At 34.0% G+C, this 13,134-nt stretch overlaps 1 protein-coding gene across 1 annotated transcript; it reads right to left on the bottom strand.

Annotated features, from left to right (window-relative positions):
- Positions 1 to 4,332: 4,332 nt before the first annotated feature.
- LOC142615415 (putative UDP-rhamnose:rhamnosyltransferase 1) lies at positions 4,333 to 6,128 on the bottom strand. The gene has a single exon (XM_075788163.1). The coding sequence runs from the start codon at positions 5,945 to 5,947 to the stop codon at positions 4,553 to 4,555; it is 1,395 nt and encodes a 464-aa protein (XP_075644278.1). The 5' UTR covers positions 5,948 to 6,128; the 3' UTR covers positions 4,333 to 4,552.
- Positions 6,129 to 13,134: the final 7,006 nt, after the last annotated feature.

Below are 13,134 nucleotides of genomic sequence, written 5' to 3'. Positions count from 1 at the left end.
CTAGTGCGTTACAAAATCTTTGTCTGAAGTTCACAGTAAACTTTATGACTGTTGCTCCGTCCGTTACGCTTTGTCACCAATGAGCGTAATAAATACTTAACATCGTCTCTTGGTAAATGATGATTCGAGCTTAATAACGATCGTAAATTTTTGACTCATCAATACCCATTTTGCATGATGTGAATGATATTTTGAACATACATGACACACTTAAACCAAAACTAACTCACATAAATTTATCTTTTGAATGTATCCTCTTTTTAGAAAAATCCAGATCTGTTTTTGTAAATAAAAAAAATTTGATTTGATTGATTCATTAAAAAGAAATTGGTTATATTTTTATGTAGGTAAAAAAATAGTTTTGTAAAGAAAATCAAATCTATTTTTGTGAATAAAACAAGGTTTATTACTAAAAAAATATCTGATCTGTTTTGGAACAAAGTAAAAAAAAAATGATTTTGGTTTATATAAAAAAAAATCAGATTTGTTTTTGTAAATAAGAAAAATCTAGATTTGTAGGGAAGAGAAAAAAAAAATCAGATCTATTTTTTATGAATAAAATAAAATAAACTTTTTTTGAAGAGGACTACACTCATGAAATAGGTCTACGTTACGTGCATCAAACAAAAACCATCACAACTTTTGACTTCCTCTTTTAAGTTCCAAAAATCTGCTATTTTTGGGACAGAGAAATTTTCTTAAAAAAATTAGAACTGTATTTAATGAAAATACAGACCAGTGTTTTAGTTTAAAAAATCATATCTATGTTTAATGAAAATACATATCAGTTTTGATGTGTAAAAAAAATCAGATCTATATTTACATTAAATACAGATCAGTTTTGATGTGTAAAAAAAATTCAGATCTGTATTTAATGAAAAAACATATCAATTTTGATGTGTAAAAAGTTCATATTTGTATTTAATGAAAACTCAGATATGTTTAATGTGTAAAAAAATTAAGATTTGTATTTAATGAAAATACAGATCTGTTTTAGTGTGTAAAAAATTTCAGGTTGTCTTTAATGAAAATACAGATCTATTTTTAGTTTTTTTTTAAATCATTAATGAGCAGATTTTTGAAACTTAAAAGAAAAATCATAACAACAAAAGAATTAAGAACATGTTTTAAAGAAGAGTGTAACAACACATGGCATCCACATCAGAAATTTTAAAAAAAAAATTCTAAGTCTATTCATGCATCATCAAGTAGAATTAATAGAAAAGAACAGAAAAAAGAAAAACTGCCTCTTGCATGAGCGAACTCTTCTTAGTGAAGGAATATTTTAGGGTTCAAAGAAATTTAGTCAATTCTCATTGAAACCTAAAATACTTTGCTTACAGTCTTTAACATAAGAGAGAAAATAAAAGAAAATGAGAATCAGAAAGAGGGGAATCAAAGAGCGTGAAAAAGTGTGCTGAATTTTGAGATGTAACCTCTATTTATAGAGGCTAGAATGTTCGAAAAATTAGCTAAATAATCAGAATACGAACTGGGACGCATTGTTATCTCTAAAAAATCAAAAAGAATGTGTTTTAACTCAATCTAAGTGCTCTCGGGCTAAGGCTCAAATTTATGCCAATCGGCACTCCAAAAGTGCCGAATGGCCCTTTTGGGTGTCAATCCTGCGTTTGAGTTTTGATCTATTTTGGACTCCTTTGTTGAGGTTTTTTGAGCTTGGACTTGCACTTAGACGCGTTTTTAATCCATATTCTAAAAATTGAACTCTTTTTTATGATAATTCAGGTCTTTTCAGCAATGATTATCTTGTAGATAAATACTCCAAAAAGTTTTGATTATCCACAATTTTATTTTTATTCGATTATCCCCTTTATTCCCATGCAAGCAAGCCTATTTTTGAAACTAACTAACAACCAATCACAAAATTATTTAATTAATTTTAATTGTCTAGCCAATCAGAATTAATTTAAATTAATCATGCGTGGTTGATTCCACCTAAACACAATGCATGTAAACGATGCAAACTTGATCATATGATATCTTTCAATCCAACAGTCCAATCTAGAAATCAGGCATACTGTCACGACCGTTAGAACCCCAAGATCATTTTTATGATATGCAATGAACAAATTAATACATGTAATGCAATCATGAATTTTGGGTATATAAATGGCCACTCTAGTTATCTTCCTTGACTAAATCATAGATTCAAAATTGAGTGTCTACATTGGTGTTGGTGAAGTATGGTGACAATCAGACGATTGAATTTTGAGAATAGAGCATTCAAAGTTAGCAAAACTTTATCAATCTTGGGTCAAACTTCAAAGTTTGTTCCAAGACCACTAGATTTGATCAAATTAAGTTGAGTATGAAGGTTTTAAGTGTTTTTTGATGTTGGTGAAGTATGGTGACAATCATACGATTGAATTTTGAGAATAGAGTATTCAAAGTTAGCAAAACTTTATCAATCTTTTGTCAAACTTCAAAGTTTGTTCCAAGACCACTGGATTTGATCAAATTAGTTGAGTATGGAGGTTTTAAATGTTTTTTGGGTATTGGTCAATGTTTTTAAGGTTTTCTCAATATTCATGCATTTATTGATTTCAAGTTTCAAAGTGGCAAAGCAAGGTAGTCAAAAGTTACATGTAAATCCTTATTATATTTCTAGAACATGATTTTAGTAAGATTTTTTGTAGTTTTCCAAAATGACAAAGCCCAAATGGAACTTAGATGGTGTTGCCAAAGTTGCAAGAAAAATAGGGGATGAAAAATGTCCATATTCATGGTTTTTAGGCGTATTTGTCATTTTGAATTGTGGGTATGGATTTATAAACTTTCTAGAAAGACATTTTGATTGGATGTCAAGGCAATTTTATACTATCAATGGCATGGATGGCGTGAATATCAAGCAAACCTTCCTTAATTTTCTTCCAAAACCATTAGGAGACGAAACCCTCCGGATGATGAAGCGAGATCAGTGAGTTGGATTGGTGGAAGGGGTGGGTTTGAGCTGGGCAGGCGAGCTGGGTTCATGGTGGCTGGGCTCATGCAGATCAGCAATGGAGGAAGAGATAAACTCAGAGTGGAGATGGAGAGAAAAAGTGAGGAGAGAGATGGACAAATAGAAATGAAAGAAAAGAGAAAAAATAAGGATAAAAAGAGAGAAAAGAAATCAATAAAATAGTCAAAGTAGTGTGAATGTAGGAATAAAAAAGTGTTTTTTTTTTTTTTTTTTTTTACCTTTGAGCTACAGTGCACAACCATCTTTGACTATAGCTCCACCAATGGAGCCTCACTTTTGCATTTGGTGGTGCTAAAAATAGCAATATAGCTTTTTAGCACCACCAATACTAATGCTCTAACCAAATTGTAGAAACTAAATGATTTCCCTCCCATTCCTTTCTCTCCACTCCCCTTCCTCTCGTTCCTATTCCTTTCTCCTCTCTAGCTTTGAAATTTTATATTACTCACCTTATTTGGGGTGGAAATGAGACTACGTGCTAAATTTGAGGTATGAATTGGATTGAAAATTTGAAGATGATGAGTAGGGGATTTAATGAAGTCCACTTTCAGCCATGCGTTTGTATTTCACTAGCCCATTAATATTGAGCTTGTAAAGGGGGAAGGGAAGAGAAAAAAAAAAAGGGAAAAGCAAGGAAAGTTGGTCATTTTTGTTGTTTAGTTGTATTAGAGAAAAGAAAAGTTGATGAAGTGGAGTGAAGCTTTTTCCATGGGGTTCACTGTTTTGGTGCCAGCCTAATTTAAGCAGAAATGGGAAGAAGGGATAGCACTAATTTCTTGGGGTCCACCACTTTATTCTATAAAATGACTAATATATCCTTAACACTTTTAAGAAGTTGCAAGTGTTCTAATAAATGAATTTCCCCATCATAAGGGTAAAAAGGTAAAAGCATGCATTTTTACTTTCTTTTCACTATGTAAACCGAACAAAGGAAAGATAGAATTCTCACATTTTTTTCCTATCCTTTATTTTCCTTATCCTAACATGTCAAAGGGAAATATTTTCTTTTCTCTTTACCTTCCATTCCTCTTTTTCTTTCTTTTCCTTTTCCCTTTCCCTAGGTACAACCAAACATAGTGTTATTTCACATTTGATCCTTTAAAAATGCTGTAAAACACATCCATATACATAATAATGGAGGTTAAAGTGGTAATATATATGTTCCATGGATGGCAACAGTGAAGTTCATGCTTAACCCACTGGAGTAGAGAAATTTGTCCTAGTGATAAAATTTTTTTAAAAAAAATCCATACCTTTTGTGTGCATCACAAAACACCAATATACTCTTAGCACTATGACAATCATAACCAGCAGCGACGACTATAGCAACAGTAAGACAACATTACACAAATGGAAAATTCGAAATCACTGCATAAATCGCAAATAGCAAAGGTAGCGAACACAAACATTGGAAACTGCCAAGGTCACGTTTATCAATTAGAAACGCAACCTTTTTATTAACATCACAGTTGTGAATCTTGTGCTTACTCCTTATACGGATAATATCTTACCAAATCTAGAAGGTTTATTTGGTTTGTCAATCACAAATATCGTTGGTACTTCTCCAAATTAACAAGCAAAATCCTCCTCCATGCCATGTTTTAAGTACTCAACAAAGTGACCAATGTAGCACATCTGATGCAGATTCTCGTCCCCAAATATTGCAGCGGCCTCTCTGAGCCGGGCTTTAAATTTATCGCCTTCCTTCGACACCATGACCAGCCTTACAGCCTTGGCTATCCCATCCCTACTAAACGATCCGTCCTCTCCTCTCTCAACTTCTACAGCTAGGCCCTTCTCCACGAAAAGCCTTGCATTCAAAGGTTGGTCATAGATTAATGGCAACACAACAAGACAGTGACCAAATTGTAATATCTCAATTGCAGACCCCCATCCAGAGTGAAACAATGATACCCCAATTGATGGGTGCGCCAGAATCTCCATTTGCGGTACCCAGCTCATACACACCATTCCTTTGCCAGATGTAGTGTCGATAAAACCCAATGGCAAAGAGTCAGCATCATCAATAGCCCAGAAAGGTTTTCTCAATGTCCAAAAAAATGGCACTTGAGAAAGCTGTAGCCCATAAGCAATCTCGTAAACGTGTTCTTTGCTCAGCTGACACTCACTGCCAAACCCTACAAACAAAACTGACTTGGGTTCTTGTTTGTCAAGCCATTCAAAGATCATCTTCCATGAGCTATCACTGCCTATCACTCCATGTCTTTCCTGAGGGAGTAAACCTACGGGAATCACTGGCTTCCCCATCAATTTCTCTTGTAAACTCAAGTATTCACCTTCAAACTCCCTACAACTACGAATAGCGAATGCTTTACATGCACGGAGAACCTCTGTAAGTCTCGCCGCATCACTGATCCCTGAAGCATTCTCTGCATATATCCGATGTGATCCAATAGCCTCATAACCTCGGTATGCTACAGAGGACGGAAAACTAACCCACTTCGGCGGTTCTGTCATACTCTCCGGTGATGGCCAAGCTTTCTTTCGGTGTTCACCAACAAAATAATAGTCTGGTGGCTGCCCAAAGAAAATAGCAGTAGCAGCAGAGAAGACAGAGAAGTACACGAGGCCGATGTTATAATTTTGGGCAATTTCAACCGTCCAATGAGCAGTAAAATCGATTATAATCCAGTCCGGTAATTGCTCAGCGATGAACTGGCTGATAGGGTATTGGAGGCGATCATATGCAACCCTTAAGTACTCAGCTTTCTCTAGTGGAACGTCTATAGTGGCCTCAGCTCCTTCAGGCAATAAGTCATTGCCTAAAGAAGGTAATGGGAACTCCACCATATTTATGAGAGTTGCTAAATTTGGAGGAAGTTTAGGGAGTCTTTGGATATTTCTTGGGGTTTGCACAAAGGAAACATGAATTCCAGCTTTAGCTAAGGCCACGGAGAGCTGGAAGAAGGGTATGAGGTGGCCAAAGGTAGAGCCCGGAAGCATCACTACGTGGAGATGATCCCTACCCTTTTTTTTTTTTCCAGGAACGATCTATGAAATATTCAGGAATTCACACAGAAACGTTTATGTGTGGACTTACAGATCCTTGAACGGTCTATGACCGTTTGACCCATTGTTTTTTTTTAGCAAAAGAGTATTAGGAGTGAGATTTGGCATACAAAGCCACAATAATTTTGAAAAGAAGAAGAAGCCATTCTAATGAATATTATGTAATATTTTAAAAGGAAAAATCCTACAATAAACTACATATTTATTATCTTGTATTTGTTTGTTAAGGTTTTCTTTTTAATTGATAATTTGTTTATATTTTTTCTTTTCAAAATAAAATTTTCACTTACAATTCACACCAAAAGATTATTAGTAGCTATATAAATGATTTTCACTTACAAGATTTTTTCTATTATTCTAATTAATAGCCTTACAAAATGTTAAACAGCAACAGTACCAAACTCTAGTATATATTTACAGTGATTATCTTCCGATTATATTCTGTATACACAAATTTTTATGAACAAAATAAATTAATAAATAAATATATTTTGAGATCCTACCATTTTCTTTTTAAAACTTTTAAAAGGAGTACTTTTTTCCCCTACTCCTATTATAGGTTGTGAACCAAACAACGATTTTGATAAGATAGAAAATTTTCTTTCAGTATTCATAGAAAAAATTCTTTCAATATCCTTCTAATTAGAAGCACATTAAAGATCCATTAAAAAAACCACAAACTAAAAGATCAGGTAAGTACGGGGAAAATTGTAAATTTAGTGTGGAAATTATTGATTTTAGCTAAGGGTCATCAATGGGCCGGCCCGGCCCATTTTTACTTAGCCCATGGGCACAATGGGATGGGCATATTGGGCTATTAACTAGTTAACGGGCCAAGTCAGGTTGGGCCGAAAGAGAAAACCTTAGCCCATGACCCTGCCTATGGGCAATGCCCATTTTGTCTTTAGCGAGCTGGGCTATTGGGTTGGGCCTAATGGACTATCCATGGGCTTGTGGTAGCATATTATTTTATTATTTTTATAAGAAAATAATCAATTTTTTATAAGGGAATAATCAATTTATTTTTTTAAATGAAAGAATTAAAGAATTTAATACTTAATTACAAATTTTTTTACAGTCAAATTTATTTAAATTTTTTTTTTTTATGGAAACCTATTTAATTTTTTTTATTAAGGCTTTAAATGGGTTTTTATTTTTATCTTTAATAAAAAAAAATGCAAATAGTTAATTCAAATTTGCTAAACTACTAGAAAAATATTTATTTAGTAAACTAAGTTTAGCACAATTACTTTGAGTATCTTAGTGGTTGAGGGAGTTCTTTTAAAAAATTCATCTATAATATCTCAAGATCAATCCTTCATACACTTTCTATATATTTTTGTTATGAATTATGAGTTATTGGGCTGGGCCAACGGGCTAAGCAATGGGTTGGGCTACTGGGCTAGCCCATCAAGTACCCATGGGTATAAAAATTAGCCCCTGGCCTGACCCACTAGGCTAGTGGGTTACCCATGGGCCTCAATAATAACGGATGTTGCCGCCCATTAGCCCAGTGGGCCGTCAGGTTTCTAAGTTGGGCGTTGGGCTATGAGCTATTTGATAACCCTTAATTTTAGTGAGGCAGGGGTCCACTTCAATTTCCATCATTCCCATTTTCTATTGATTATTCCATATAATTACTTCTCTTATTCCATACAATTATTCCATTACTTATTTCTCTTATTTTAATGTGATATTATAATAAATCTACCTTTGTAGGACAAGAAAACATAGTATCCTCCGTCGTTGACCCACAACCCACATGGAAGGAGGTGAAAGAAGCATGTAACAGTTAAGTGCATTTAATAATTTTATACATCCTTGACCCTACTCACCTGAAATTAATGAGGTGAAAAAGTGTAGATACAATTTGGGCCCATAACAATAAATTGCCTGATAAACTGGGTAGAATAGGAAGGGTGTAGATACAGTTTGGGCTCATAACAATAAATAGTATCCTCTGTCGTTGACCCACAACCCACATGGAAGGAGGTGAAAGAAGCATGTAACAGTTAAGTGCATTTAATAATTTTATACATCCTTGACCCTACTCACATGAAATTAATGAGGTGAAAAAGTGTAGATACAATTTGGGCCCATAACAATAAATTGCCTGATAAACTGGGTAGAATAGGAAGGGTGTAGATATAGTTTGGGCCCATAACAATAAATTGCTTGATAAACTTGGTAAATTTGGGCCCATAACAATAAATTGCCTGATAAACTGGGTAGAATAGGAAGGGTGTAGATACAATTTGGGCCCATAACAATAAATTGCCTGATAAACTCATAACAATAAATTGCCTGATAAACTGGATAGAATAGGAAGGGTGTAGATACAGTTTGAGCCCATAACAATAAATTGCCTAATAAACTGGGTAGAATAGGAAGGGTACTTTAATTCTCACACACACACACAACCCCCCCCCCCCACACACACACACACACACACACACACACACACACACACACACACACACACATATATATATATATATATATATATATATATCTGTGTGTGTATGTGAGAGAGAATTAAAGTAGAATAGGAAGGGTACTTTAATTCTCACACACACACACACACACACACACACACACACACACACACATATATATATATATATATCTGTGTGTGTATGTGAGAGAGAATTAAAGTAGAATAGGAAGGGTACTTTAATTCTCACACACACACACACACACACACACACACACATATATATATATATATATATATATATATATATATTAAATTTAATATAATTTATTAAAGATTTTATCAATTGAGTTAATTAGAATTCATAATTAAAGTATATATTATTATTATTAGTAAACTAGACAAATTTATATACTCATAATAATTTTTATTTTTTTGAAAAACATGAGAAAAAAAATTCTAACACAAAAGCGACTAAAAAACTATGGGAACTTTTAAGGCCATAAGAGCAACCACATCAGTTGCTCTATTTTACACATCTATTTTTACACTAAAAACCTACTTTTTATATTTTACACATCCACATCATTTCATCTATTCTACCCTCTATTAATTAAATAATCAATTTCCTCACATTTTTTATTATTTCTCTTAACCACCCGAGATATATACGCGCGCTCTCTCTCTTCTTTCCCATTTTTGATTTGTTTCTCTATTACTCTCTCTCTCTCTCTCTCTCTCTCTCTCTCTCTCTCTCGATTAACTCTCCCTAGTTCCGATCCGCTTCGATCCAAGCTCCGATCCACCAACTCCGATCCACAATCCACTAGCTCCGAGCTCCAATCCACGATCCACCAGCTCCAATCTGAGCTCCGATTCACGATCCACCAACCACGAGCTCCAATCCATGATCTGTGTTCGTGTATCTCTGTTTTTTTTTTTTTTTTGAGCAAGTGTATCTCTGTGATGATTTGTCTGTGTGGATGTGTTTGTGTGTGGGTGTGTTTGTGTGCATCTGAGGAAAAAGAAGAAGATGAGAAGTTATCTAGGTTTGTTAAGCACGAATAAGAGAGAGAAAAAAAAAAGCGAACGGAAATTAATAGAAAAAAGGATAAACGAGCTACAGTAACTGTGTAAATATACACTGTTACTGTAACTCGTGAATGAATTTGTACAATTTTACATGTTTTTACACATACTAATGTAAGTGTTTTTTTGTTTAAAATGTATAAATTTAATAATTTTTTATATTTTAAAAAATTTCAGAAGGCTGATGTGGATGCTCTAACAATTTAAATAAATAGAATCTCTATAAGTTTTATATACTTCCCCTTAAACGAAAATGGTTGAAAGGTTAGTAAAGTATGTAGGGACAAAAATGTAAATTACATGCAGGCATTATTGGTTTTGAGCAGCGGGCCCACAATACATCACTTTCCCACCATCCATCCTTGTACAGCTCAGCCGTTCAAGGCAAAAGCCTGAAATGACTCCATTCAACTGGGAGGTGGAGTGGAGGTCCCACTGACCCTAAGGTCTACAAAACTTTCTCTTTTGTGATGAGTTTGAACTTTAGGTGAAATGCCTATATTTTTTTAAAATATCTAACAATATATTTCTATTTTGAAATTATTTAGATTCATGTATTTATTTTGAAATTTGATTTATAGTAAATTGAGTTAGAGGCAATCAAATTTTAAAAAAAAAAAAATTATAGAATTCAAGTTTCACAAATTTTTAGTTTGATTTGGCATAACTTGATTTTTTAAAAATAATATTTTATATTAAAATTTGATTTTATCAAAATTGAGTTTTAAAACAGAGACGCAAGCCTTAATAGTTTCAAAACAAGAACAAATTACTAGATTTTTTTCCAAAATAAGGACAAAAACCCAAATTTCCCCTGAAACTTTGTTTGTTAGCAGAGTTGGTGGTCCTAGAGAGTAACTGGCTAAGCCATTTTGGTAGAGGGGATAAATCGCTACTATTCAATTCGGTGTCTCGATCGGCTTAAATTCTAAATTCGATATGATATACTAAAATATATATCGGTTTACATTTGCTGCTAAGGTGCCGCACTGATATATCATTGAAACTAATTCATTAATTTTTATTAAATTGAGTAATATAATTTTTCCAACAATCTTAAAAAGCAACCTCACCATGGCATTTGGATTTATTTGCCTTGACCGAATAGACAAAACAAGGCTGGTTCGTGTGGTGTGGGTGACAAGGTAATACCATTGGGTGTTAGAGAAATTATAAGTGTCATGTACGGCTCGGGATTAGAAAGCCTTGTATCCGTTCTGGGAAATGGAAACCACCTGATCAACACTACTTCAAGACAAATCTTGATGGGGCCGGGGCCATGTTTCATGTCACTAATAATGGAGTTAGTATTGGTATAAGGGTGGTGGTTTGAAATGCAAATGGTGTAGTTATGGCATCTCTCTCATAGAAAATTTAAAAACCGTCTTTGGTGATTTTCCTAACTCTCTTAGCCGCTAGACGTGCTACTCAATTTGTTTAGAACATTGGGCACAGGCAATCCAAATTTGAGGGTCATTATTTCTCAAAAAATATACTTTTGAGGGTCATTTTGAAATTGTCATTGATTTTTTGAAGCATTGTGACAATCCTCAATCTCTGTATGGACATTTGATTAGGGATATTCTTTCTATTGTAAACTTTTTACAGAGATATTCTTTCTCTCATATTTATAAGCAAGGTAATGTTGTAACAAATATCTTAGTCAAGAGAATTAGTTTATCTTTTCCCTTATTATTTTAGATGAAGGATGTTCCTTGCAATGGTTTTCCTCTTGTTATGACTGATTTACCAAAAGACTGAATAAGTACATGCTGATCTTCTTCACCCAAAAAAAAAAAAAAATTCGCTCTTAGTAATCAATAAAATGTAAGTTGTTCCTGATATGTCTAAACTAGAACCATTTTTTGGAAACCATTATAAGAGATCGTACAAGAGAAGATATTTTATCTTGAGTCGATTGATGTTGGTTATGAGTTTTTCAATGATTGTGTATTTGATGAAAATAATAAGCTTGCTCGTTCTGCCTCTATTAGAATATATGAAAGGGACAAATATGCATTTGTAGAGGTCGCATTTTACATTAACTGCCCAACTCTACAAAAGAAATTTAGGAGGCTCTGAAAAAGAAGTACATGGAAAATGCTAGTTTAAAAATATATGTTTTTGGTAGGTTCCCTGACTATAAATTGGTAGGGGAAAAACCAATCAAGACCTACGTCTATGAGTATTTGAACATGAGACGATAACTGCACTTGTCTCTATGGTGAATCCAGTCAATAACATGATGAATGGGTAGTGGAGACTCAGGGAACTGGACACATTTGCTCCAACATGGAGCTATTTCTTAACGAGGAAGTCACAGATGAAGAGAACATATAATTGGGAGAGTCTAGTACTACAAGAGTTGCAGGAAAGGGAAATGTAATTTTGAAATTAACTTCTAGTATGCCTCTAGCATCGCACCATGCTCTTCATGTTCATAACATGTGAAGAAACTTAGTGTCTAGATTCTTACTTAACAAAGTTGGAATCAAATGGTGGGTAATGTAGGTAAACATGTCTTAAGTCATAATAGGGATTTTGAGGGCAAGGGATTTGTTATGGAGGCTTATTTGTACTTGATGCTGATCGTATGAGCATGAATAAAGCTAGTACTTGTTTTTCTTATATTGTTGATGAAGGAAAAATTCTGGTTTTGCATCTCATGCAAAACCCACAGTGGAAGCGACGAACTAGGATCTATTTCATTCATGATTGATAACGTGCACAATGTAAATTTCAGAATTTAAGAACAAGATAGCGTACCTTGGTGTGGAGAAATTCAAAACAAAGATTAGAAGCACTTGGGAACACTTTTAATCTTCACTCCAATTCCACTTTACGCCCAAGATGTGTGGTCTCTCAATCAATTTTTCAAAGGGAGAATGAAAGTGTGTCTCACACTCTCTCACACACCGTTTCCTCTTTTTTTTTTTCTAATCTCTTCTTATAAAAATTCTGTATGTTTCTCCCTTTATAACTAACTGATTATCTAATTGGGTTGGCCTATTGGGCCTTTCCAATTGGGCTTTAGTGTGTGGCTTGGAGTGGGACCAAATGGGACCAATAAGACACTAGCTCCAATGGGCCTTGGGCTTTTCCGTCAACTCTTGACAAGTCCAAAGTTACCATTAATTATATTTAATACCACTATATAAATATAATTGCACTCTAGGCCTTATTAATAAATTATATCCCAAGACTTTATTATACACGTAACCCCTTTATAAAATATTCGTAGTAACACAAAGTCATAAACGTAGACTGCCACTTCGTAAATTACTACATCTTATCCTTGAGTACCCGGTTTAATTCTTCTAAGTTATTCATTATATATTTATGAAATCTAATTTCATAAATATATACTTTAGCAATTTCTTACTAAAGTGGTTAGACCTAACTCTCTGAATAACTGAACCATTAAACTTATCTCAAGGGAATATTTTATATCTCCATCAAGAGATTATGAATTCTATCTTGAGAATATATGTTCCATCAACACTAAATGTGGCTACCCAACATACTGAGGTTTTGACCGTCACTTCAGGTCTCACTCCTGATATATCAAATCAACCTACACTTCATGATCAGGTCCATT

The sequence above is a fragment of the Castanea sativa genome, chromosome 11, assembly GCF_040712315.1.
Source record: "Castanea sativa cultivar Marrone di Chiusa Pesio chromosome 11, ASM4071231v1".
NCBI classification, from domain to species: Eukaryota; Viridiplantae; Streptophyta; class Magnoliopsida; order Fagales; family Fagaceae; genus Castanea; species Castanea sativa.
The sequence above is the reverse complement of the archived record's forward strand: the minus strand, read 5'-3'. Positions and strand labels throughout refer to the sequence as shown.